The sequence below is a fragment of the Haliotis cracherodii genome, unplaced genomic scaffold (genome assembly GCF_022045235.1).
Source record: "Haliotis cracherodii isolate W230 unplaced genomic scaffold, xgHalCrac1.p SCAF_9, whole genome shotgun sequence".
NCBI classification, from domain to species: Eukaryota; Metazoa; Mollusca; class Gastropoda; order Lepetellida; family Haliotidae; genus Haliotis; species Haliotis cracherodii.
This window is the reverse complement of record NW_027266343.1, coordinates 13465537-13491840: the sequence shown is the minus strand read 5'-3', so window position 1 is coordinate 13491840 and position 26304 is coordinate 13465537. Positions and strand designations below refer to the sequence as shown.

Below are 26304 nucleotides of genomic sequence, written 5' to 3'. Positions count from 1 at the left end.
TAACCACGGCGTGGAATGTGTCAGACGCTGATTATAGCCTACAGACGGTAGGCGTTACCTAGTATCAATAAACATACGTCATGCTTCGTCGGCTACCATAACGACATGCACCAACAGTAACTGTTACAATAAAGTCCACATAAACACGTTATTTTGCATTTCGTCAGAATAAGTTGATTTTTTCTCCAACTTTTATATTTAAATGTCGATGAAATCCGTAACCAAGGCGACAGATGCCTTTCCATAATCACAAGAAATGTACGATTCCGACTATATCCCTGGAATACTGCCGTGTTTATGCAAACTGTGTGATTGGCGGGTGCAACTGGTGGGGCAGGGCATGGTTATCTTTTTATCAAGAGACGTTTACAGTACGTGTTGTTACCCTGCCTGGTGCCCAGTGAGCCTCTGCATTGAGGGGATAAAACAAGGGCTAGTGGGCTAGCACTGTAAAACTGTCATAAGCAGTAACTAACACAAACACACACACACACACACACACACGCACACGCACACACGCACACATACACGCACACGCGCACATACACACGCGCGCACACACACGCACACACGCACGCACGCACACATACTAACACACACGCACGCACACACACATACACACACACGCACGCACGCACACACACATCATAATACCGTCTTTAGTCAGGACACAAACACACTCTATAAAATCGGATAGCCTGGACTACCACGAACAGACAGAGTCACACTTGTGTGTGTGTGTGTGTGTGTGCATATATAGTGCAATACTCTTGCATGTGAAGATAAATCCCATTTCACGTAAAGTTGTCAAGACCTCACAAACACGCGCAACAAGTGCGTTTCACTGTTATAGTAGTACCTTTGACGTCAAATGTTTACATTTATCTTGATATCACCTTTCTACAGAATCACGTAACAAGCTGAACTTTTAACTGAATGTTTGTCAACACATGCTAGGTATTGTAGAATTCACATGTCTAATGCATTGTCACCCAACGCATCAAGCCACAGGTTTCGTTACATTCGGGAAATAAATCAAGGAAGTGTCACCACCCGGGGCAACACGGGTACTTAGATAGCCATCAAACAGGGTCAGATTCATGTCCTCCACATGGAGCAGGTTTAACTATCGCCTTCAGACAGGTGCCGTGATGTTAGATGACCACCTGCAGCATCCGCCAAACCCCCACACAGCTTAAAGACTTACATACATGTATTTACCTGTGCAGGTTTAGCAAGGTGGAATGTTGGTATGGGAGAGAAATATTAACCATCTGTGATACGCTTTGACTACTTTAAGATTATTGCAATTTTGTTAGATTATTAACCATGCTTTATGTTTTTGTGTATTTAAGATGTTTGCTATTTTGTTAGATTTATAGCCATGTTTTATGTCTTTGTGTGTTATTAAGCGTTAATATCATGAGCAATTATCTATATGCAAACAGGTTGCCTTTTCAGGGATATTGGGCTGTGGGTAGCCTAGTTAAAGCGTTCGCTTTCACATCGAAAGCTCTGATTCGATTTTCAATATGGGTACAATGTATGCAGAAGACCTGTTCTGGTGTTCTGGTGTTCTGGTGTTCTGTGATTGTGCCCACTCTTAGGGATATATTGTTCTGTCTGTATACATCTCATAAACCGGTCCTTCCTGTTCACAGGTGCTGGATCGCCTGAAGATGAGGAGGAAGAGTCGGATGGTTCGACTGTGAATATTTGCATATTCATGTTTTTGTTTCCTGATCATTTACGTTTGTGAATCTGGTGCCTGGAACGAGCCAGAAATATAACAGCATTTGTTGTGGAGAGGTTGAAATCAGGATACAAGTGGATAAAGCGTAGAACGTGGAAGATATTCTTGCCAGATAACCGGAAACACCACATCGGGAACCTCGGATAAAGGCTATGGAACATTGGGTTGTTGGTGTCTTGGCCCGCGTTGCACTTGCTATGTGTCTTATAGGAGTGATTCGCACTCAGAATGGTGCGGGGTTTGATCAGAACCACAACCCAGACAACTTCAGCTCGGCGTCTCCAAGTGACGCGAGCCTTGACAACACGTTCACCAATCTGGAATCACCCATTTTTGCCTTTGAGAAGGAACTAGACGATGCCATCCGACGTCTCGGTCTAGAGGAAAAACAGTTTTTTGACACAGGTGAGTCAAAACGAGTAATTGCGATACGTTTTGCATGAAATCTTTAATGCTGTCAGATGCGTTTCCCTGGGTTTGCTCATATGAGATGCTACACGACATCTGTGGCAATTCTTAAATGTAGACCCGTGAAGATCCGGGTAGAGAATAGGCTTCAACAACCAATGGACCGCCTCCGTGGTCTAGTGGTAGAGCGTCCGCCCGGAGAGCGGAAGGTCCGGGGTTCGATCCCCGGCCGCGGCACACCAAAAGACGTTAAAAGATGGTACTTGTTGTTACGTTGTCTGGCGCTCGGCATTAAGGGGCTAAAACAAGGACTGGTCGGCTCGGAGTCAGTATACTATGTCTGACTGGGGTATTCATGTTTAACTGCGGGATGGTATCTCAGTGAGCTAGCACTATAAATCGGCATCAGTCCGGACTAGTACAAGCAGCCACACAAACACACACACGTACATGCACGTCGCTATATAAGTGCAATAATCTTGGACGCGACGTTAAACCCCATTTCACCTCACCCCAACAACCAATGCTTGCCGTAAGAGGCGACTATGCTTGTCGTAACGGGATCGGGTGGTCAGGATCGTATCCAAAATGGCGTGAATCGATGATCATGATATCAACTCTTGATTATCTGGTCCAGACTCGATTATTTACAGACAACCGTCATATAGCTTTAAATTTGTTGAGTGCGGCGTTAAACAACAAACAAACAAATCATAATTTAACAAGCGTGTAATATGATAATTCGAACCTTGAACGAGGGTTAAATATACTGCCGGGCAAAAGAAAGTATACACTCATGTTTGATGCTGGCAAAAAAGGAAACAAACACGAAATGGTTATTCCATGGTGATGTATTTCATAAGGGCATGTAGTCGTGTTTTAGAGAACAAGTTTGCACCGTTTCCGCGACTGTTTTCAGCCTAGTAACGTTTTGATACCGTTTGTAATTTCAGGTCACTTTCAGTGTTCTTTCTATTGGCCGGCACTTGTCTATATTTTTCTTTCTTTTATGTCCAGGTGTTGATTTCCTCGGTGGATCTTCTGCCATAGCCTTGCATTCCATGATAATCAACACCAAGGCTGAAGCTGTGAGACTTGGCATCGCGGAGAGACAAAGGATCTACGCCATTAAAGCTGTCTCCAGAAGGTAAGGCACACAGAACAGTGGAAGCGTTATTCCAAAGGTGCATGTATAACTTGTGTATTATCTCTTGAAATGTTCAATGGCAAACATCAGATTTGCACTGTGAATATTTTGGCAAATAGTTTTCAAGGTTTTCGTTCAATGAAGAAGAACTATGAAAACTTTATTACCTGAAGAGAATTTTACAAACGATTTCCATGCCATCAATAAAAATATAAACGGATATTTCTAACTTTGCCAAATATCTCTACATTATGGACAGTGGACTGTTTCCTATCGATTTCTCATATTCGAGGGCTAACTATGTGAGAAGGGTTATTTTGTTTGGAACCTTTGACTTTTACGTTTCGAGAATATTCTTTACTTCAACAAAATTCGCATCCTTTTTAAGAAAAATATTGGAAACGCGACATGATGTGTCCAAACGATAGATTTTTTGAAATCTGATAAAAAATTATATTATATAGCATACTGGCATATAAAATACTTATATTCTGTTAACAAACTTGACCTAAAATCCGCTATTTCCGAACACATCCTGAAGAACCTTATCATAACATTGCGCGGACACCAGAAATTAGCTTACACCAATAAAAATAAAAGTAATAATAATTGAATATAATACGCGTTTAGTTAATGCCAGATATTAAATCTATATCCAAATATCTATATGTGAGTATTGAATGAAAATATACTTGTTGAAATAAATATGGGAACGCATACAAATATATCGCGAATGGTTTACTGATGCGTTCAATGTCAATGAAACATATAACACAGAGAAGTGTTAGTATCGTGTCTGTATCACAGTTTCTCGCTTAAACAACTGCCGGTGTAGGAACACGCATAAAACAAATACTCCAATGAATATGTTCCCTTGCAGAAGAGAGGAAATTGTTTTATCACAACGCTTTGTAACGATGGCTCTAATGAGGACAAAGTCCATCATGTTTTATCTGCCCGTTTTACGCATCATTAAGACAAAAGTATATTCCTGTTAAATTTGATAATAATCCATGTGTTAATACCTTTCGCAATCTCTTAAATAGCAAAAATGACTGGATGCTCAGAAATATAGCTAAGTATGTGAAGCAAGTCCTATCACTACGTACAAAGACCTAATGCTATGCCTAAGTATTGTTTTCAATGTGAATTGCCTCAATTGTGTGTAACTATATATAACTGTAATGTACATGGGCCTATGGCATCCTTACATGAATAAAAAAAATAAATGTTTTATTCCCTTATTTCCTTAAGCTTCCATCAGTATATGTTATAAGGATATGTGGGAAAAGTCGTCATATAATAATACTTTTATCCAGGGCCCCGTTCCACAAAGCGATCTTATCGCTACGATTGTCGTAAGTCTATGTTAAAGTAAGGGAATTACGATCGACTTAGCGCTAAGATCGCTTTGTAGAATGGGGCCCAGGTACATACATGTATTATGGCTTTTATTTCCACAGCCCTTCTTTTGTCAATTCGAGTCGATCTGATGTAATCTCGGAACTGAGTAATTTGTTTTCGGAGAGCGAGTCGGACTTTAGAAACTTGTTCAGGGACGTGGGGAAATGTCCGACGGACGAGGTGGTTACATGTAACCCGACGTCTCGCTTCCGTACATTCGATGGGAGTTGCAACAACCTGAAGCACCCAAGATGGGGGAAATCCTTCACCCCCTTCAGGAGATTCATACCTCCGGAATATGATGATGGTACTATTAGATGTTTCAAAGTGAATTGGTTTTCTGATTTGCCAAAATGAAAGCATATATGTAGAAATACAGTAAAACGTAGCTGTCGTTTTTCTAACCTGCCGAATATGTTACTTTTATTAGTTAAACCTCAGCGTAGATCAATGCTGGCGAAATTAACTTAGTAATGTTCTGTTCTTTTGTAGACGATTCATTTAAGAACCATATATTGTATGAGTATTTATTCATCATGCATTTCGGAACCTTAGTGTGATACAAAACTTTATATTAGGCTGTTGACAAAGTCGAAGAATCTAGGAATGTTTGTTATAGTAAACTAGGCGACTATGCTTGTCGTAAGAGGCGACTATGCTTGTCGTAAGAGGCGACTAACGGGATCGGGTGGTCAGGCTCACTGACTTGGTTGATACATGTCATCGTATCCCAATTGCGTGGATCGATGCTCATGATATCAATCACTGGACTGTCTGGTCCACGCTCGATTATTTACAATCCGCTACCATTTAACTGTACTATTGCTAAGTGCGGCGTTAAACAAACAAACAAACAAACAACACTTGCCTTTTGTAGATACAGAACGTATTATCGCTCGTGATTCTAGACTTACAGTATATCAGCAACTAGACCTGTAAGCTTTTAATTCTTCCTTTGTGCACTGTAACGAGAACCGGATGTCCATAACTGTTTCAAACAGCGGGCAAGAGAAAGTAAACACCCATGGTTATTTGATGGTGATGTGTTTGATACGGGTATCATAGGCGACATTGCACCTTAAATGGAATCAACAGTCCAAGTTTGAAAGTACTGAAACATGGATCGGCTTTTTCTTCGCGGATTTGAAATTTGCTTTTTTATAATTTCGACTGGTTTATACTTTCTTTTACCCGACAGCTTATGTTGTACAGGCTCTTCACATATCCATTTCTTAAGGCTTGATTGTGTGGTTAGGTGTGTCCAAGCCCCGGGCACGTGGCAGAGATGGGTCCCCCCTCCCGAACCCTCGCCTCGTGAGTCACACCCTCCACGCCAGTGACGAGAATGTCCCGGATGCACCGTCCATGAGTCACATGGTGATGCAGTGGGGGCAGTTTATAGACCATGACATCACCAGTACCCCAATACACACAGGTAGGTCAGTTTATAGACCACGACATCACCAGTACCCCAATACACACAGGTAGGTCCGTTCATAGACCACGACATCACCAGTACCCCAATACACACAGGTAGGTCAGTTTATAGACCATGACATCACCAGTACCCCAATACACACAGGTAGGTCCGTTCATAGACCACGACATCACCAGTAACCCAATACACACAGGTAGGTCCGTTCATAGACCATGACATCACCAGTACCCCAATACACACAGGTAGGTCAGTTTATAGACCATGACATCACCAGTACCCCAATACACACAGGTAGGTCCGTTCATAGAGCATGACATCACCAGTACCCCAATACACACAGGTAGGTCAGTTTATAGACCACGACATCACCAGTACCCCAATACACACAGGTAGGTCCGTTCATAGACCACGACATCACCAGTACCCCAATACACACAGGTAGGTCAGTTTATAGACCATGACATCACCAGTACCCCAATACACACAGGTAGGTCCGTTCATAGACCACGACATCACCAGTACCCCAATACACACAGGTAGGTCAGTTTATAGACCATGACATCACCAGTACCCCAATACACACAGGTAGGTCAGTTTATAGACCATGACATCACCAGTACCCCAATACACACGGGTAGGTCCGTTCATAGACCATGACATCACCAGTACCCCAATACACACAGGTAGGTCAGTTCATAGACCACGACATCACCAGTATCCCAATACACACAGGTAGGTCAGTTTATAGACCATGACATCACCAGTACCCCAATACACACAGGTAGGTCCGTTCATAGACCACGACATCACCAGTAACCCAATACACACAGGTAGGTCCGTTCATAGACCATGACATCACCAGTACCCCAATACACACAGGTAGGTCAGTTTATAGACCATGACATCACCAGTACCCCAATACACACAGGTAGGTCCGTTCATAGAGCATGACATCACCAGTACCCCAATACACACAGGTAGGTCAGTTTATAGACCACGACATCACCAGTACCCCAATACACACAGGTAGGTCCGTTCATAGACCACGACATCACCAGTACCCCAATACACACAGGTAGGTCAGTTTATAGACCATGACATCACCAGTACCCCAATACACACAGGTAGGTCCGTTCATAGACCACGACATCACCAGTACCCCAATACACACAGGTAGGTCAGTTTATAGACCATGACATCACCAGTACCCCAATACACACAGGTAGGTCAGTTTATAGACCATGACATCACCAGTACCCCAATACACACAGGTAGGTCCGTTCATAGACCATGACATCACCAGTACCCCAATACACACAGGTAGGTCAGTTTATAGACCACGACATCACCAGTACCCCAATACACACAGGTAGGTCCGTTCATAGACCATGACATCACCAGTACCCCAATACACACAGGTAGGTCAGTTTATAGACCATGACATCACCAGTACCCCAATACACACAGGTAGGTCCGTTCATAGACCACGACATCACCAGTAACCCAATACACACAGGTAGGTCAGTTTATAGACCATGACATCACCAGTACCCCAATACACACAGGTAGGTCAGTTTATAGACCATGACATCACCAGTACCCCAATACACACAGGTAGGTCAGTTTATAGACCATGACATCACCAGTACCCCAATACACACAGGTAGGTCCGTTCATAGACCACGACATCACCAGTACCCCAATACACACAGGTAGGTCAGTTTATAGACCATGACATCACCAGTACCCCAATACACACAGGTAGATCCGTTCATAGACCATGACATCACCAGTACCCCAATACACACAGGTAGGTCAGTTTATAGACCATGACATCACCAGTACCCCAATACACACAGGTAGGTCAGTTTATAGACCATGACATCACCAGTACCCCAATACACACAGGTAGATCCGTTCATAGACCATGACATCACCAGTGACCCAATACACACAGGTAGGTCCGTTCATAGACCATGACATCACCAGTACCCCAATACACACAGGTAGGTCAGTTCATAGACCATGACATCACCAGTACCCCAATACACACAGGTAGGTCAGTTCATAGACCATGACATCACCAGTACCCCAATACACACAGGTAGGTCAGTTCATAGACCATGACATCACCAGTGACCCAATACACACAGGTAGGTCAGTTTATTGACCATGACCAGTACCCCAATACACACAGGTAGGTCAGTTCATAGACCATGACCAGTACCCCAATACACACAGGTAGGTCAGTTCATAGACCATGACCAGTACCCCAATACACACATGTAGGTCACTTCATAGACCATGACCAGTACACCAATACACACAGGTAGGTCAGTTCATAGACCATGACCAGTACCCCAATACACACAGGTAGGTCAGTTTATAGACCATGACATCACCAGTACCCCAATACACACAGGTAGGTCAGTTCATAGACCATCACCAGTACACCAATACACACAGGTAGATCAATTCATAGACCATCACCAGTACACAAATACACACAGGTAGGTAAACTTTACAGTCGTGCACAGAGGGGAGTCCAGTTTATAACAAATAGGCTTTACAGCAGTTCTCGTCTGTCACACAGATCCTGAAACAAATATATCTAGTGCAGCCCGTGCAAGTCTATGATAATTGACACCTCTAGATTACTGCAGTTCTGAAAATGAAGAGAGTTTCTGGGCTCCTTTTTATTATTATTTTTAGATAATTTAACAAATGTTTTTGTGTAAAATATTTTTATTTCAGAGACAAGAAGTAAGTCTTCATCAGTATGGTCGGTGTCTCTAAAGCTTTTGTTACGGCTTGCCTAATCCATTGTTTGATGACATTCCCGAGTTCTGCAGTGAGTGAGTTGGGTGTAACGCCGCTTTGAACAGTATTTCAGTTGTATCACGGCGTGTCAGCTTAATGTGGGAGGAAAGCCCAAAATGATACAGCTCTCAGACGTTTACCACTTCGGTGAAACCCACGAGCACGGGTATGGTGCTGACAAACATAGAAGCATATGTTACCTCACTACCAAGTATATCGTGCCGATATCTATCATTATCTTACCTTACACATGAACGTCGGATTCTGATTGGCTGAGACCCCGTCTATTATTTTGAATATACCGCACTTACTTGTGACGTAATTTCTTTGTTTCCCCTCTCGAGTTGCCGAACTGTTGGCATTACATTTGCAACAAAACAGCCTCAATTCTGTATTTCGACGTAATCATGTAAGATGACATTTTCTGGATATTTTACGATAATTTCCGAATGAAATAGATCTAGGGGGAATAAATGCCTAACTGTGATATTGTTACCGATACGGACCAAAGCACGCATGCAAATAATATACCTTCAATGTAATAAGGTGTGCGGTAAATACAATCAGATGTCCACCGGTCCCTGGGGCGACACGGGCCGGTGTACCCTCCATGTTAGCTAATGTCCCTGAGCCTGACGGGAATATAACGGAACATAAACTAACATAAGAGTGATCATGAACCAGTGTCTCCCTCGAGATTGATGGAAAACCTACAATATACTCGCCGCGAAACGAGAACCACGTGAGTGTGGTTTTATCCCGCTTTTTAGCAATATTCTAGCAATATCAGGGCGGGGGACACCAGAAATGGGCTTCACATATTGTACCCATGTCGGGAATCGAACCCGAGTCTTCGGCCCGACGGGCCAACGCTTTAACCACTGGGATACCCGACCGCCCCTGAGAAGTATTACATTAAGAAGAGACGTTTCCAATGTGTACCACTAACAAAACTAACAATCGATCAAGTGTTACTACAGCATATCTATATTTTTATCATGATATGCTGCACGTGATTTCCAAACTTTACACGCTAATCCTGCACGAGACAAATAGTGCTTTTCGAATCATGGATCTATGACGTCACATGTGAAGCGTTCATGAGCGTCGTTCACACAACATACCAGTTTTATTCGTTTGTGCATCGAACCAATCTAATATCCCTTGAATATTAGTAACTCTTCATATATTAACGAACATGTATGATATTCTCGTTTCTTTTGTCTGTGAGTATATATCATTTTGAATGCTGTCATTGCAGGGCTGAACGGTTCTATTATAAGATGCTGTATCGACGATATCCCACCCGACACCCCAGCAGACGTTGTCAAGCAGATCGCTGACAGGTATTGTTTGACGCCGCACTCAGCAATGTTATAGCTATTTGACGGCGGACTGTAAATAATCGAGTCTGTACCAGATAACCTAGTGATCGATATTGTGAGCAACGATCCACGCTGAGGGGAAACTATGATACGCCATCATCCAAGTCAGCGAGCCTGATCACCCAATCCATTTGGTCGCCTCAAGACCAGCATGGGTTGCTCGGGGCCAATTCCAACCCGGAATCCCACAGCGTGAATTCGACCCGTGAAGATCCGGGGTAGAATAGGTCTTCAGCAACCCATGCTTGCTGTAAACGGCGACTATGCTTGTCGTAAGAGGCGATTAACGGGATCGGGTGGTCAGGGTCGCTGACTTGGTTGATTCATGTCATCGTATCCCAACTGCCTGGATCGATGCACATGATGTCAATCACTGGATTGTCTGGTCCACACTCGATTATTTACAGACCGCCGTCATATAGCTGGAATATTGCTGAGTGCGGCGTTAAATAACAAACAAACGAACACAGCGTGAAATCAGGTACATGTATGTATAATAATGATATAGCTGGTTACCAGTATCGATTTCTTTTCCAACTTGAGACAAAGGTAAAATATACTCATTATTGAAGGGGCACCTAGCTCTGTCGTGTGTCAACCATGAACATATGCCAACAAGTGTCAATAGGTCTGAGTATATTGACAGTGTGATTAACAGTTGAAGAACAGGTTGTTTATGCCCATGTCAGACTGGTTGGATGTTTTTTTATCGCCCATCATGATGGACACACCAGATATTGATCTACACGCCCGAAATATTTTTTCAGACTTTTCTCGTCATTACACCTCCAATGGCATTTCATGACTCCCCTTGTATTTGTCGGTGGGGGCACGGGGGGCCCAGTCGTCTAAGGCGCCGCGATTCGCTGTGCAGAGTTGCGTCCCTTGGGCACGCCAGAAACCTATGATTGTGGGTTCGAATCCGGGTTCGCCCTGATTATGTTTCTAGGTTTGTCAGCACCATACCCGTGCTCGTGGGTTTCATCGAATTGGTAAACGTCCTAGACCTGCATCACTTCGTGCTTTCCTCCCACATTAAGCTGACAAGCCGCGATATAACTGGAATATATGTATTGTTAAAAGCGGCGTTAAACCCAACTCACTCACTCAATTGTATTCGTCGGCAGTGTGATTAAACATGAAACATTTCTGTTGCAGGGATGTCTGCCTCCCCATCCCCATCCCGCCCAACGATCCCAAGTTCCGGAACAGGACATGCTTAAACTTCGTACGCTCTATTCAAGTTGCCAACGCCGACTGCCAATTTGGTAAGACTTATGTCAAGCAGTTTTCGAAATAGCTGCATCTTCCCGAGGCAAGAGTGTGTACTGACTTTAAAAGTCCAGTTTCCACCCTTGCCGAACTATGCTGGAATTCCTGGGCTCGATCGTAGCGCCACCAGTGGTTATTACGAGTTATGTCCCTTCTATACCTCTCCTATGGACCAGATTCCACCACTTGTATCACTTGCATTTGCTTCAAACAAAATGGCGGCGCCCAGTCAAGACGATCTGATCGATAATCAAGAGCGTCATTGTGATAAAACGGATCTTACATCGCGAAGTGCATCAAATCACGTGAGCACCTTGATTGAAAACATGAAATGATTGGGAAAATATCTGCTGACACCGAGTTGGCGGTGCACATGCTTTGCAAATCCTGCAATCGACCCAAATCTGCATGGCAGTTTACGAACCCGAGTTCGATGTTATTGCGCGATTGTGATTGGATTATGCATAGACTCGTTAGTCCAGCTAAAATGTAACTCCATAATACCAACCTAGTTCGGCAAGGGTGGAAACTGGACTTTTAAAGTCAGTTAACTCTCTTGCCTCAGAATAGCGTGAAATAGCTGCTTCCCGCTAGCGAAATGCCTGTGACTTTTAAATTGGGCTGGTAACATTTCTGTAAAACTGGCCCGACTGTCTAGTTGAACTCTAGTCAATACTTTGTCATTTCTACGAATCATCAAGTTAAGGTGTAATTTAATGTCAAAGTCTATTGTCAAAGTCTATGTTTCATTTCGTAGCTTACCGGAAACCCACGCACAGATGTAAACTGGGTTTTGGCGGTACACTGATTATGACTGATATACATGTACATGTGTTATAAGTGATGCGTGTGAAAGTCTAAGAACCACCACAAACGTCAATTAAGCGTATGGTACCGAGTAGCCAAGTAGCTTCACCGCAGTTCGGGGATTGGTTTCAGAACACAAAAAAGCCATTTAGGTTAACACAAAATATGTAGGCTGTAGCCATAAAGTAGTTTGAAGTTAAACTTAAGCTTGAGGTAATCGATGATCTGATATCGATCAATAATGGTCAAATAATGGCCAATTTTCTTCCACTGATTTACCATTCTGAACTAGAGTTTTATATTTAGATCTAGACTTATAAACCTACTGGCTATTTGTGTAACTCGATATGGAGTTTTTGAAATTGTGGTAACACCTCGCAGGAGGGCTTACAATCATTGTAAACCCTTGATAGAACAAAAACTACGAACAGCCTACGAGACGCACGTGCAGATTTCGCACCGTTGCGAAACCCACGTGCTGAGGTCAACGGTTTCATTGAACCGAGTTCACGACTGCAGGCGATATTTCATCTCCGATACAGGTTGTACATTTGAGAGTTTTTATTACAGTTATTTAATTTAAAACGCCCCCTCGGTATGTCACCTCATGACAGGGTTTACAATCGCTGGTAATCCCTCGTAGAAATGGTTTATCCTATACATAAAGATTCAGAGTGACAAACAACTCTCCACAAGACTGTATGACAAGAGGGATGACTTCATCTTCCCAATAGTCAACTTTCCCTTTATGTCGAGCAATATTCCACAGCCCCAGCCCTTGGTATCTGCGTTTCACAACGTTTGTGGTACAATCCAACATGCACTTTCTACCAAGATTTCACAGAGCGTCATACGACTCTGACTTTTCACTTTTGACCGTATGTTCTCGTTTTGTTTCGGCTGAATACTTTACTCGCCTTTGCATGTGTTTGTGATAGGTGCCCTCGGTGGATCAGGATAGGCTCACCTTTTCTCGGAACACCCGAAACCATCACTATTTGATACTGACACATAGAGACATGCTTATGACATAGTTGGAATCGTTCAATGGACTTTTATCATGATTATGGAAAGGGGTTTGTCGCTTGTTTACGTCAGTTATTCTATATCAAGGTTAGTTCGTATAGCTGCAGGATAAACAATATTCTCTCCTATAGCATATGATCACCCTATTTGATGTTTCTTACAACTGATACGTTTAAGTTAACCCTATCACAGTCAAGAGTACAAATACGAATCATGAGTTGTTCAATTAATCGCACTTTAAATAACTTAATCTTAGATTTCTGTAACTGAATTATTATTATTATTATTATTATTATTATTATCATTATTATTATTATTATTCCAGTAGGTAGAGTTTATGTGAAGTCCTGGGTTCCATTTTCCACCGGGTACAATAATAATTACTGATGCGCATTGTCTGTGTACCATTTATGTCTGCGTTAAAATCTACTCATTCACATCAAACAGAAAAAAAACAACCGTTTTATAATTCGGCATAATTGTTGTTATATCTTTTATAACTGGATCTTATATCTGTGACAGAGCCGGTGGAGCAGCTGAACCAGATCACCGCCTTCCTGGACGGGTCGATGGTGTATGGATCAACTCAGGAAGAGCAAGAGAAACTCAGACTGCATCGCAATGGTATAGTGCGTGAGTGAGTGAGTGAGTTGTGCTTAACGCCGCTTTTAACAGTATTCCAGTCATATCACGGCGTGTCAGTTTAATGTGGGAGGAAAGCACGAAGTGATGCAGGTCTCAGACGTTTACCACTTCGGTGAAACCCACGAGCACGGGTATGGTGCTGACAAACCTAGAAACATAATCCGGGCGAACGGGGATTCGAACCCACAATCATAGGTTTCTGGCGTGCCCAAGGGACGCAACACTGCACAGCGAATCGCGGCGCCTTAGACGAATGGTATACCGGCAACTACATTATGAATTTTCAATGCAGGAGAATACCTAGCCTAGATTTTCTACCGAAACAGATTCCACTTGGCGTAAAGGGCAAATAGCTGTGGAAATAACATGAAATTATTTGAAATTATAAGACTCCCACAATCACCTCGAGCTCTTTATGCCTACCGCCGTTATATTACCGTTAGGGGTAGGGGTAGGGTTTTTTTTGCTTAGATAAAAATATGTTTTTCTATAACCGGGTATCTGTTAATAACGACTTTGTTGTAACATTCTTTCACTTTTTGTTTTTCTTCATGTGTTTATATTTTTTATATTAATTTGTTATATTTGTCAGTGATAGGACATCTAACATCACCAACTAAAACAATAACTGAAAAGGACATTTCGTTGGATAAACATCAATAATATGCCGAGTTTAAGTCCCTTTATTAGGCGCGGGGGTTTAACCGCTATAACCATGTACTGATTGACTCACATTGTCATTCACAGGCCTGTTAAAATTTCACGATCTGCAGCTTCTACCCGAATCAAAGTTGAAAAACTGCGTTCCTGGAAAACCACAGCACTTTTGCTTCATGGCGGGTTTGTATGATTCAAATAAACCTCACGTATCATGGCCTGAAATAAAAATTGCCAGTTACTTCATGTCTTTCGCTTTCTATTCGCTATTTCATGCTGATTCGCTAACCAAATATTTTTATGCTAACATAAATAGGTTATGTCACGCCCACTGCTGTTTCCTGATTGGCTGTTAATAGGGTGGGCGTGGCTATAGTCGCTTTAATGCGCAGAACGATGTGACTGATTTAGTATCGTTGTCTACTAAATTCTGTGTTAAATAAGCCGTCTGTGAAGTTGTTATCGTTGACATATTTACGAGAATCGACTTCAGTATGGTTGGTTTGCGTTTATGGAGGTACGCGTATTTACGCAGTGTTCACGCTGGCGTTTGAACCTATACCTACAAAGATGCAAAGAATATTCAATTCTTAAATATATACTGTGTCAAAACGTACATGTGACACTATTCTTAAAACATATTTACATGTTGGATAGCATATTGCATTTAATCGCAGTGTAAGAATTTTAACACTCCTGGCTTGTTATTTTTGGAAGCGAATTAGTACCACAGTCTATTTCTTATCATTTACGTAGACTGTGGCACTAATACGCTTCCATAGTTATTGCCATCTGACTAACTTCGGTTCACCACCCATCCTGGGATGTTACCGCATATGGATATACAATTGCACTCCCTTTTGGTTAGGTTCTTTAAATAGAACATACGTATTTGTTCACGACAGTTCATTTCTTCAAACCAGACACAGAAAAAATATAACTGGATATTCTTTCCCAAATATTAATTCTACGCCACTGCGGGAGATATAGGCATATATGAAGTTGAGATCACTTAATAATTATTTAATTCATTTATTAGGTGATGAGCGAGTTAATGAGCATATGGGTCTCACCAGCCTGCATACAATATGGATGAGAGAACACAACCGAATTTGCCGAATCCTGAATCGACTTAACCCTCACTGGGACGATGATCGAATGTTCCTGGAGGCAAGGAAGATTATAGGAGCAATGATCCAGAAGATCACTTATGATGAGTTTCTTCCAGTCCTCCTCAACAAGCCGACCAGAAAATCCTTCAACCTTGTCTCAAGCCAGTGGGGCTATCGCAACGTTTATAATGAGAATGTAGACCCCAGCATTAGAAGCGCTTTTGCTACCGCAGCCTTTCGTCTAGGACATACTCTCATCCGCGGAACATTCTCCAAACTTGTGACACCGTTCGAAATATCTGGAGAAGCAGCCTTGATGACTCTTTTCGGAAACACTTCTTTCATCTTAGACACGAGAGGTCAGTCTATCCCGTGGCTGCTTGGCGGAATGACCAGAGATCATTCTAGAAAGTTTGATCGTTTCCTGACACCGGATGTGACGGATAACTTGTTCTTGGACAAGGATGGTAATAGTCTGGATTTGGCATCTCTGAACATCCAGAGAGGGAGGGATCATGGGATGCCCGGCTACAACGCCTGGAGGAGATGGTGCAACTTACCGGAAGCTGAGAACTTTGGAACTGGAAGTGGTGGACTTGTAGATCACCCAAGTGATGCAGCCCGAATACTCGGGACCTTATACAGGTAAATCATTTGTCAGCATCTCACTGGAAGGATTTAATTGTAAATACAAGCGACCAAAACATTTCGGTAATCATTAGAAATAAATCAAAAGAAAGTCCATTGTACTATATCATTATCGGGGGCACGGGTGGCCCAGTCGTCTAAGGCGCCGCGATTCGCTGTGCAGAGTTGCGTCCCTTGGGCACCCCTGAAACCTATGATTGTGGGTTCGAATCCCGGTTCGCCCAGATTATGTTTCAAGGTTTTTCAGCACCATACCCGTGCTCGTGGGTTTCACCGAAGTGATAAACGTCTGAGACCTGCATCACTTCGGGCTTTCCTCCCACATTAAGCTGACACGCCGCGATATAACTGGAATACTGTTAAAAGCGGCGTTAAACCAAACTCACTCACTCACTCACTATATCATTATCACTATCAAATAGTGTTATCACGGTTTCACGAAATATGAACGTATCCTGCCCCACCGATGGCACCCGTCACAAACACTAGCAAAGGCAAGTCATTCAAACCATTCGTGTTATATAGTCGGAATCGTACAATGGAGATTTGTCGCTTTCATCTACACATAAGCATACAATACGAGAAGGTTACATACATAAAAACATGTAAATATGCCTCGAAAACAGTATACTGTATTAGGTATAGCCATTTTTTTTAAATAGTATTTTGGGGGTAATGTTTCCATGACAACATCTTCACGAAGCAAGGGAATTAACTGACTTTAAAAGTACCGTTTTCACTTTTTAAGTCAGTTAACTCCCTTGCCTCGGGAAGATACATTTATAGGACAACCCTTTCAATTTTATGCTGCATTTTTCACATCCTATCATTATTCAGCCACTTGATCATTTGTGGAATGTATCCTAACGTTTCAGGATGCATTGGTGCCTACCGTAGACATTTATCAAAACTAAACCAACGTCATATGTAAATGTGTCTTTGAGGATCGGGATATTTGTTCATATATAGAAGGTGCTTAACACTTTTACGACCGCCTCCGTGGTCTAGTGGTAGAGCGTCCGCCCGGAGAGCGGAAATTTCGTGGCTCGATCCCCGGCCGCGTCATACCAAAAGTATGGTACCTTTTGTTACCATGGCACTAAGGGGCTAAAAACAATGACCGGTCGGCTCGGAGTCCGTATACTGTGTCTGAGTGGGGTATTCATGTTAAACTGCGGCATGGTATCTCAGTGAGCTAGCACTATAAATCGGCATCAGTCCGGACTAGTACAAGCAGCCATTCACCCACATGCATGCACGTCACTATATAAGTGCAATAATCTTGGACGCGACTTTAAGCCAATTTCTCCTTACCTCACCAACAGGGAGATTGATATCTGGTCACTGCATATTCAGTCGCCAATGGTTGTGTCGTAATTCTTCACATGCTTGGCGCATTTGCATAATTACTGTGACGCTATACTTATCATTGTGGAGTGAACTAGACGGGTTTTACGTTGCTTTTAACGATATTCCAGCAATATATCGGCCGAGTACACCAGAAATTGACTCATATATTAATTGACTCGAACCCAGGCTTTCGGCGTCAAGAGCGAACGCTTGCACCACTAGACTACCCACCGCACTAATACACTGTATAACATGATATCACGTTTATGGACACAAATGTTGAAGTCGTGTTCTGTACATGTACACAAACTATGCACTGAAGCATGGTACCGATGAGGTTGCCTAGCAACCAGAACCCTGCCTGACAGATTCTACCCTGACGTTCACTGTTCCTAGTCACCCGGACGACATCGATCTGTTCCCTGGCGCCATCAGTGAACGCCCGCTTCCCGGTGGTGTGGTCGGAGCAACCATTGCCTGCATCATTGGCACTCAGTTCCAGCTACTCAAAGAAGGAGACAGGTTTTGGTACGAGACAGGGTTGGTGCCAGTCCGGTTCTCCATAGGTGAGGCGTTAAGATGCAATGTGTTAGTCATCATCGTTGTGCCTTTGCACACTGGTATATTCTCAATATCTTGGCACTGCAACAGGTTACCCTAACGATCCAATGTGTATGGTGTCCGAGAGGGGACATCGCTTTCTCGCCCTTAAGTACGGCCGCGAGAAAGCGGTACAAAAATACCACGAGAGGATAAAGCGATAAACCGAGGCGAGAAAGCGGTACAAAAATACCACGAGACGATAAAGCGATAACACGAGGCGAGAAAGCAGTACAAAAATACCACGAGACGATAAAGCGATAACACGAGGCGATAAAGCGATAACACGAGGCGAGAAAGCGTAACACGAGGCCAGAAAGCGAAAACACGAGACAAGAAAGCGAAAGCACCATAGGGTGACAGAACGAGGCGAGAAAGCGGTAGAACCGATACGAGAAAGCGAAATAACGATACGAGAACAAGAAAGCGATAATTTCCATAATGCCTACATTGAAAAGTTGTTTGCTGATACTCAGTGATATTCGTCTCGTGTTATTGCTTTTTCGCCTCGTTCTATCGTTTTTTGGCTCTTTCGCTTTCTCGTCTCGTGTTATCGCTTTCTCGTCTCGCTTAATCGCTTTTTCTTCTCGTGTTACCGCTGTTTCGCTTTCTCGCGGCCGCAATTGAAGGTGAGAAAGCGATGCCCCCTCTCGGCCACAATAAATGTGCGACGCAGCGTAATATTACATATATCGTTAAGTGGCAAAGAAGACGAGCTGACGTAGGGATTTCAACTTCTTTGGTGTAGTGGATAAGTTCGCCTTCCCGGAGAGCGGAATGTCCGGGGTTCGATCCCCGGCCGCCTTCTACCAGAAGACGTTAAAGGATGGCGCTCGGCATTAACGGGCTGGTGGGCTCGGAGTTAGTATACAGTGCCCGAGTGAGGTATCTCAGTGCGCTAGGACTGTACATCCCTCCACACATGTGCATGCACGTCGCTACATTAAATGCATGATTTTCTATTCCACTGATTGAGTAAATGGTTTACTTAAAGACTTTCATGTGTTTCATTGATCTACACGTATGTATGTATATATACTGTTTCATACAGGCCAGCTCCACTCTCTCCGCTCAGCCTCGCTCGCCAGGGTTCTCTGTGACAATGCGTTCATGCCCCTCCTACAGCCAAGCGCATTCCGAGTACCGGACTTCATGTAAGTGTGATCCGATTGTTACATGGTTGCTGACGTCACATCGAAGCAAAGGGTAGTCCTTAAATAATATATACATATATTCGGTAGTCCGGGACTGCGGACTACTCACTAGTCAGTGATAACACGAGATTTTGTCAGTCCTTAGTCATTGGCTGGGGAATTGGTGGGATACCTAAGTCAGTCAATCAACAGACCTACTGGGTCTTTGGGATATTTTAGTAACGCACTTACTGGGGTTTGGTGTGGAGCTGAGTAACTAAATAACTGGGACTTTGGGTTAGATTTCGGTAGCAGCTGGAATACCATGTGCTTAAAGTGTAGTTTAGTTCACGCATAAGACATTGATTCGATTCCCAACATTGAGATAAAGTGAGATGCCCATCCCCGGTGATCTCCCCCACAGGACAACTGTTGAGAGTAGACCTGGGACGAGTTCAAATTTACTACCCGGGTACCCACCCTCCTATTACCCGACCCTACCCGGGTACCCACTGTAGGTCACAAGAGTGAGAATTTTTTTTACCACAGCACTTGCAAAACGTATTTAGATACATGTATTAAACGATCTGGTCATGCATACACTGAAGATGCTTAAGTTACACATAGTTGTATCTTTATTCAACCATATGAAAAGTCAGAAGGTATGGGTGCATAGTCAGAAAGAAATGCGAATATTAGTGACTTGTAGTGTAACCATAGAGTTCTAGATAATTTTTGTCATTAAACAATATATCACATGACTAACCACGGGCCCGGGTAGTCCTGTGGGTACCCGGGTCCTACTCAGTACCCACCCGATCCGTGTACCCGAGTTACCCGTCCCGGCTCGAGTTGAGAGGTGCGTTGGCCATATTCTCACTCAATTTGGACTGTTTTGCAGCCGTAACCCCCTGGTCCGATGCAGAGATCTGCCAGAGCTTGACTTAACCTACTGGAGGGAACTCCGTCCTTTCTGGAGCACGTGGTCCGGGTGGTCACCGTGCATCGACGGCATGCAGCAACGTCAACGGAGATGCAGCTTCAGCTACAGCGGGTGTATTGGTCCGGACATTCAACAGCGATCATGCCAGATGTTTCCACATATATCCTTCGCGACATGGACGCTGTGGTCAAGCTGGTCATCTTGCACGAATAACCTTCGACAGAGGAGCAGATTGTGCCTGAGGAGTTTAGTTCCTGTCCACACCTGTATTGGAGATACGGCACAAATGATGGGGTGTTTTCAGCAACACAAGTTATGCCCATTTTCTCACTACAGCATAGCGCACAATGCTTGTCTGAGACAATTCTCAGTTCAGAACTTTGGCTGAGGTGTTTTTTAGTATTTACATTACATGGTGGGGGTAAAATATCAGGGAATTAAACAGAATAATCAAACCAAAGACGAGAACATGTGTAGAAATTATATTTGTACATTGAGATTTTTTGCTAATTGGATATTATATTTTTATAACATAATTCATGGTGGTTGATGAACATTAATAAAGCTGATAACTGTCAACGTGTGTGTTAGTCCTCAAGTGTTTTGGAACGGTCGGATAGCTTAGAGGTTAAAGCGTTCGCCCGTCACGCCGAAGATCGGGGTTCGATTCCCCACATGGTTACAATGTGTGAAGCCCATTTCTTGTGGCCCGCCGTGTTATTGCTAGATTATTGCTTGAAGCGTCTAAAAACCTCACTCACTTACGCGTTGTGTTTTCATTCATACAACGAGGGGCATTGCGTTTTTTTCGTATTATGTCTAACATATTGTTTCTCAGGAATAAAGAGAAATATCCCAGCGGAAGGATCAGTTCATCGTCGTAGGCGCCGCAATTAACTGTGCAGAGTTGCGTCCCTTGGGCGCGCCAGTAACCTATGATTGTGGGTTTTAATCCAGGTTCTCCCCGATTATGTTTCTTGTTTTGTTTGTTTAATTGTTTAACGCCGCACACATCAAGTCCCCAACAATCCAGTGATTGACATCACGAGCATCGATCTACGCAAATGCGATACGAGTCAGCGAGCCTGACCACCCGATCCCGTTTGTCGCCTCTTACGACAAGCATAATCGCCTTTTACGGTAGAATGGGTTGCTGAAGACCTATTCTACCCCGAATCTTTACGGGTGATTATGTTATCAGATTTGTCAGCACCATACCCGTGCTCATGGGGTTTCAAACGTCCAAGACCTGCATCAGTTCGGACTTTCCTCCAACACCAAGTTGACACGCCGTGATATAACTGGAATATTGATCAAAGCGGCGTTAAACCAAACTTACTAAGTACAACATTCTAGGAAGGATTAAAATTAATTTTTGTGACAAAGAAAACATGCTGTTCACGCGACACTGCACTGCGCTATCAGATATGAAATAAATGTCCGTCTCCTTTTCACATGTTTCATGATAGTTTCTGTTTGACACAACCTCAGCCGTGAAAGGAGGGCCACTGGTAGCCCAGTCGTGTTAGGTGTTGCTCCTACATAAAGCTGACACGCCGTGATATAACTGGGATACTCTTTAAAGCGGCGTTAAACCCAACACACTCACTCTGTTTAATGTGATGTTTTCATGTCACGGATGACAAAAGTGATTAACACACACACAATATTATTCCCTTTGCATATATAAAAGCGACATAATCCTGTCAATATTCATAATAAATATCTACCAACAGTAGAGTGGATGGTACGATTCCGACTATAGAAGTTCCAGATGCCGTCTATCACTCCGCCCCGGGAGCCTTGCAACTCTTCCCAAATGGACTGGTTCTCTATTGTACATGCGCTGCGACAGCTTTAATGCGTAGCGTCGAATAGGTGCAACATTCGACTAATAGGAGTAACATTCGACTAATAGGAGTACTAATATTTTTATCTGAATGTTATTACTAATAATAATTAATTAATTAAATTCTTTCAAAGGTGATAATCACAATTCCAGAAATAATTCATTTCAAATGTCAATCCATCTTCGAAAATCTATTATCCCTGAAAATTAAAAATGTCGATGCGACGTGAAGCAATTTATGTTTCCTCACTCACAATAATAACAGCATGGCCTTGGTGGAACTCGTTTGGCCTGTAAGCCTGGCACCTTTGACTGTAAGCGTGACACCTCAGCATCATCGCATGTTAATTACGTGCACAACGTGATTTACAGATCGTAAAGGTTGGCAGTACGCGCACGTAATTAGCGCATGTATTCATTTCCTGCAGAGACCGCGTAAGTGTCATCACGGCTGAAGCGATTAGCGTAAGACTTTGAAGTTCATTTTTTAACTATGATTTCCTCAGTTAGTTATTTGGGTGTTATTTGTTTGTATCTTGTATCAAAAGCCATTAAACCTCTGTTATTAAGAAGTGACAGCATAAATACCCAAATATTCCTGTAAATATATCATTTGAGTTTGATTGTAAAACAAACCACTTTCACATGAATTGGTGTGGGGCTTCCAAGAAAGAGCTGTTATTGATAGATTTCATGATAGGTTTTGTAAATATGTATTGGGTGTTGGTAGACACGTACGGAGTAGTGCAGCTTTAGCTGATTGGTAGACGTGGGATATATGTTGATCACTACCATAAATGTGTCCAGTACTGGTGTAAATTGTTGAATGTCTGATCCCACATCCCAAGAAATGTTACCTGTTATTAAGGAGTCAGATTCAGCAGGAAGGAAGAATTGGTATCTTGTATTTACAAGATTGCTGGACTTTCAGTTTTAGTAATATCAATTACCTGCACATTATAAGAATATAAAATCTTCCTGACGGTTAAATATTATGTTTCAAAAATCAAGGTTAGGGAATTGACAGAAATATTTCATTACCGTCCACCGGCCCATAATACATAAAAATAGCTTGAAAAGTCACGCATGCTGGATTAAAATGCATATATCATAACAATTTCATACACGAAACAAAGGTATAAGGATTTTCCTTTATTTTTAGGTTTTTGCTATATAATAACTCATATTAGGAAGGACAAGATTATTACCTGTTTGCATTAGCTGTGTGAATTTTATCAGAGGTGGATATTCAGTGTAACATGGCGAGAGATACTTTCTTCTTATAGTGGCAGGGGCACGGGTGGCCCAGTCGTCTAAGGCGCCGCGATTCGCTGTGCAGAGTTGCGTCCCTTGGAAACCTATGATTGTGGGTTCGAATCCGCGCACCAGTGCATCCTGAAACGTTAGTATACATTCCACAAATGATCATGTGGCTGAATCATAATAGGATGTGAAAAATGCAGCATAAAATTGAAAGAGTTGTCCTTTGAATGTATCTTCCCGAGGCAAGGGAGTTAACCGACTTAAAAAGTGGTGTACTTTTAAAGTCAGTTAATTCCCTTGCTTCGAGAAGATGTATAATTATTATCATGAAAACATTACCCCCAAACTATTTTTTTTTAAATGGCAATACCTATTACAGTTTACTGTTTTCGAGGCATATTTTCATGTTTTTATGGGGGGCACGGGTGGCCCAGTCGTCTAAGGCGTCGGGATTCGCTGTGCAGGGTTGCGTCCCTTGGGCACTCCAGAAACCTATGATTGTGGGTTCGAATCCCGGTTCGACCCGATTATGTTTCTAGGTTTGTCAGCACCATACCCGTGCCCGTGGGTTTCACCGAAGTGGTAAACGTCTGAGATTTGCATCACTGAACAAATGACTCCTCACTGATTAGATTCTTGTTTATTTAAAACATTCATTTGCCATGTTAGACGATGGAATCAAAAGCCAGTTGCTATAGCGAGTGATAGCGCCGGTGTCACGAAATATATTCGCCCCCAGAATAAAATCTCCCCCCCGGCGAATTTATACCGGTACAGTTCCGCCCCTCTCGAAATAAACTCTCCCCCACCCTACGAAATAAAATCTCCCCCCAGAATATTTCCTCCCCCGGTTGTTTTATAAATACTTGCCATGCAGTTCAATAGTTGCCAAACACTTCTGATAAAGACGATGTTGAGAATGTGGAGTGAAAAGGGCTTCACTTTGAGCACTGTGTTTTCTTTAACTACCGCAATATGAGACAATAAAGTGGTATATAGGTAGATATAATACTAGTCGTTAGATATAAAGAATGTTTAGTAACTTTACTAACTTACTTATATTGGAGATTTTACGTGCGCGTTCCGACTGCAGCGTATTTCGCACACGGGCCCAGCCAGGCCATTTAATGTGTTTCCGAAAGGGAGAAAAAGTTGTTTGGCAATCCAGTAGTAACCTTAGAAGTTCTAGGACAGTTATTAACACGTGTCGTGTCAGCCCTATGACATTCGCGATTGTCCACTTCCAGAAAACATCCTGTGTTGGTTTAACATGAATTAGTAAAGGTTAATTAGGCTAGGGATGCCCAACACGTTTAATAATGAAAGACGAGTAGTCAAAACACTGTCATTTCCTGACCAGGACATCACACCCCTACACGCTAAGGTCGGTGAGAAACATTCTCATCAAAGAAAAAACAGTCAAGATTGTAGATTCCCGTCGTCTAGCTACAAATCTTGTGATGTATTAAAGGTTGAAGAATTTTGGACTGAACTGTCCGAAAGTTTATATCTAAAAAATTTGAAATTGGATACAGTGATAAAGTCTTATATCAATATGTAGACTCATAAATATTGGTTTTATGTTTCAAAGGAGATCTATTTTCTTATGAAATATCGAGTATTAGTGGAATTTGCATGCTTTACCATTCATTGTACCATTCTAAACCATGTGAATGTTGTACTATCAGTCAATCAGATGGGAAAACAGCCCAATCCTCGCTCTATAAGGGACTATGACAATCATTTTGCAAGTTGAAATGACCCCTGATACTTTATGAATACTTTATGACACTTTATGGAGTCAAAATCAATGCTGATTATTCATAAACTTAATGCTTCGTACTATAGGCCTGTGGCCTCTTCAGTGCTGAATGAAGATTAAACATACATCAGTCAATCAAAGATGAAGGTAACTTTATACATCCAGAGTTCTTGAGAATTAGTTCATGTTTTGTTCTTAGACTAACATTTCAACCATCGATTGTGTTCACATGTAGACTTAAAATGGTATATTAAAAAAATGTATACAGACAACAACAACTGTATTAGAAACAATAAACTCTCTGGAGACTTTGGCTCCCATCCTTTGTTTGGTATGATTATGTCTTATAATTATTTTAGGATGGAAGGTACAGTTACCAAATAAAATATGCTGAAATATAAATTCATTAAGACCATATTTCATAATCTATTTTTTAAACTAACCCTCCTTACATTAAAGATAACTATTTAAAGAATATAGGACTTAAAGACATTGCAACAAACCGAATAATCAGGGCGGGAGACATTATACTGACGGGCGCGCGAAACATATCCGCCCGGGGGAGATTTTATTTCAGAACAGATTCTCCGGGGGAGAATCTGTACCGGTATAAAATCTCCGGGGGAAGAATTTGTACGGGGGAGAGTTTATACCGGAACACCGGCCTTGGGCCAAAATGGATTTGAGATTGTGATATGAGCTGTGATGCACTGACTCAAGTTTTTTGTTTTTGTCTGTCCGTCCTGAATGTTTCTCCGCGACCACAACAAACGGCGCAAACCCACGATGCCAAATAAACACCTTTGATGTACATGTCTACATGACTCGGGTAAATCTACAAAATTTGCTTTTGACTATATAACATGGATACATTGTATATTA

The 26304-nt window shown here is 42.4% G+C and overlaps 1 protein-coding gene across 1 annotated transcript; it reads left to right on the top strand.

The window, feature by feature from the left end:
- The first annotated feature begins 1905 nt into the window (after positions 1 to 1905).
- LOC139451753 (salivary peroxidase/catechol oxidase-like) lies at positions 1906 to 20936 on the top strand. The gene is made up of 12 exons (XM_071233067.1): positions 1906 to 2158; positions 3179 to 3308; positions 4772 to 5019; positions 5968 to 6147; positions 10232 to 10316; positions 11514 to 11623; positions 13983 to 14084; positions 14853 to 14945; positions 15802 to 16519; positions 18269 to 18438; positions 19524 to 19626; positions 20507 to 20936. Exons 1-12 carry the CDS (start codon positions 1906 to 1908, stop codon positions 20934 to 20936), a joined length of 2622 nt encoding a protein of 873 aa, XP_071089168.1.
- The last annotated feature ends 5368 nt before the right edge of the window (positions 20937 to 26304 follow it).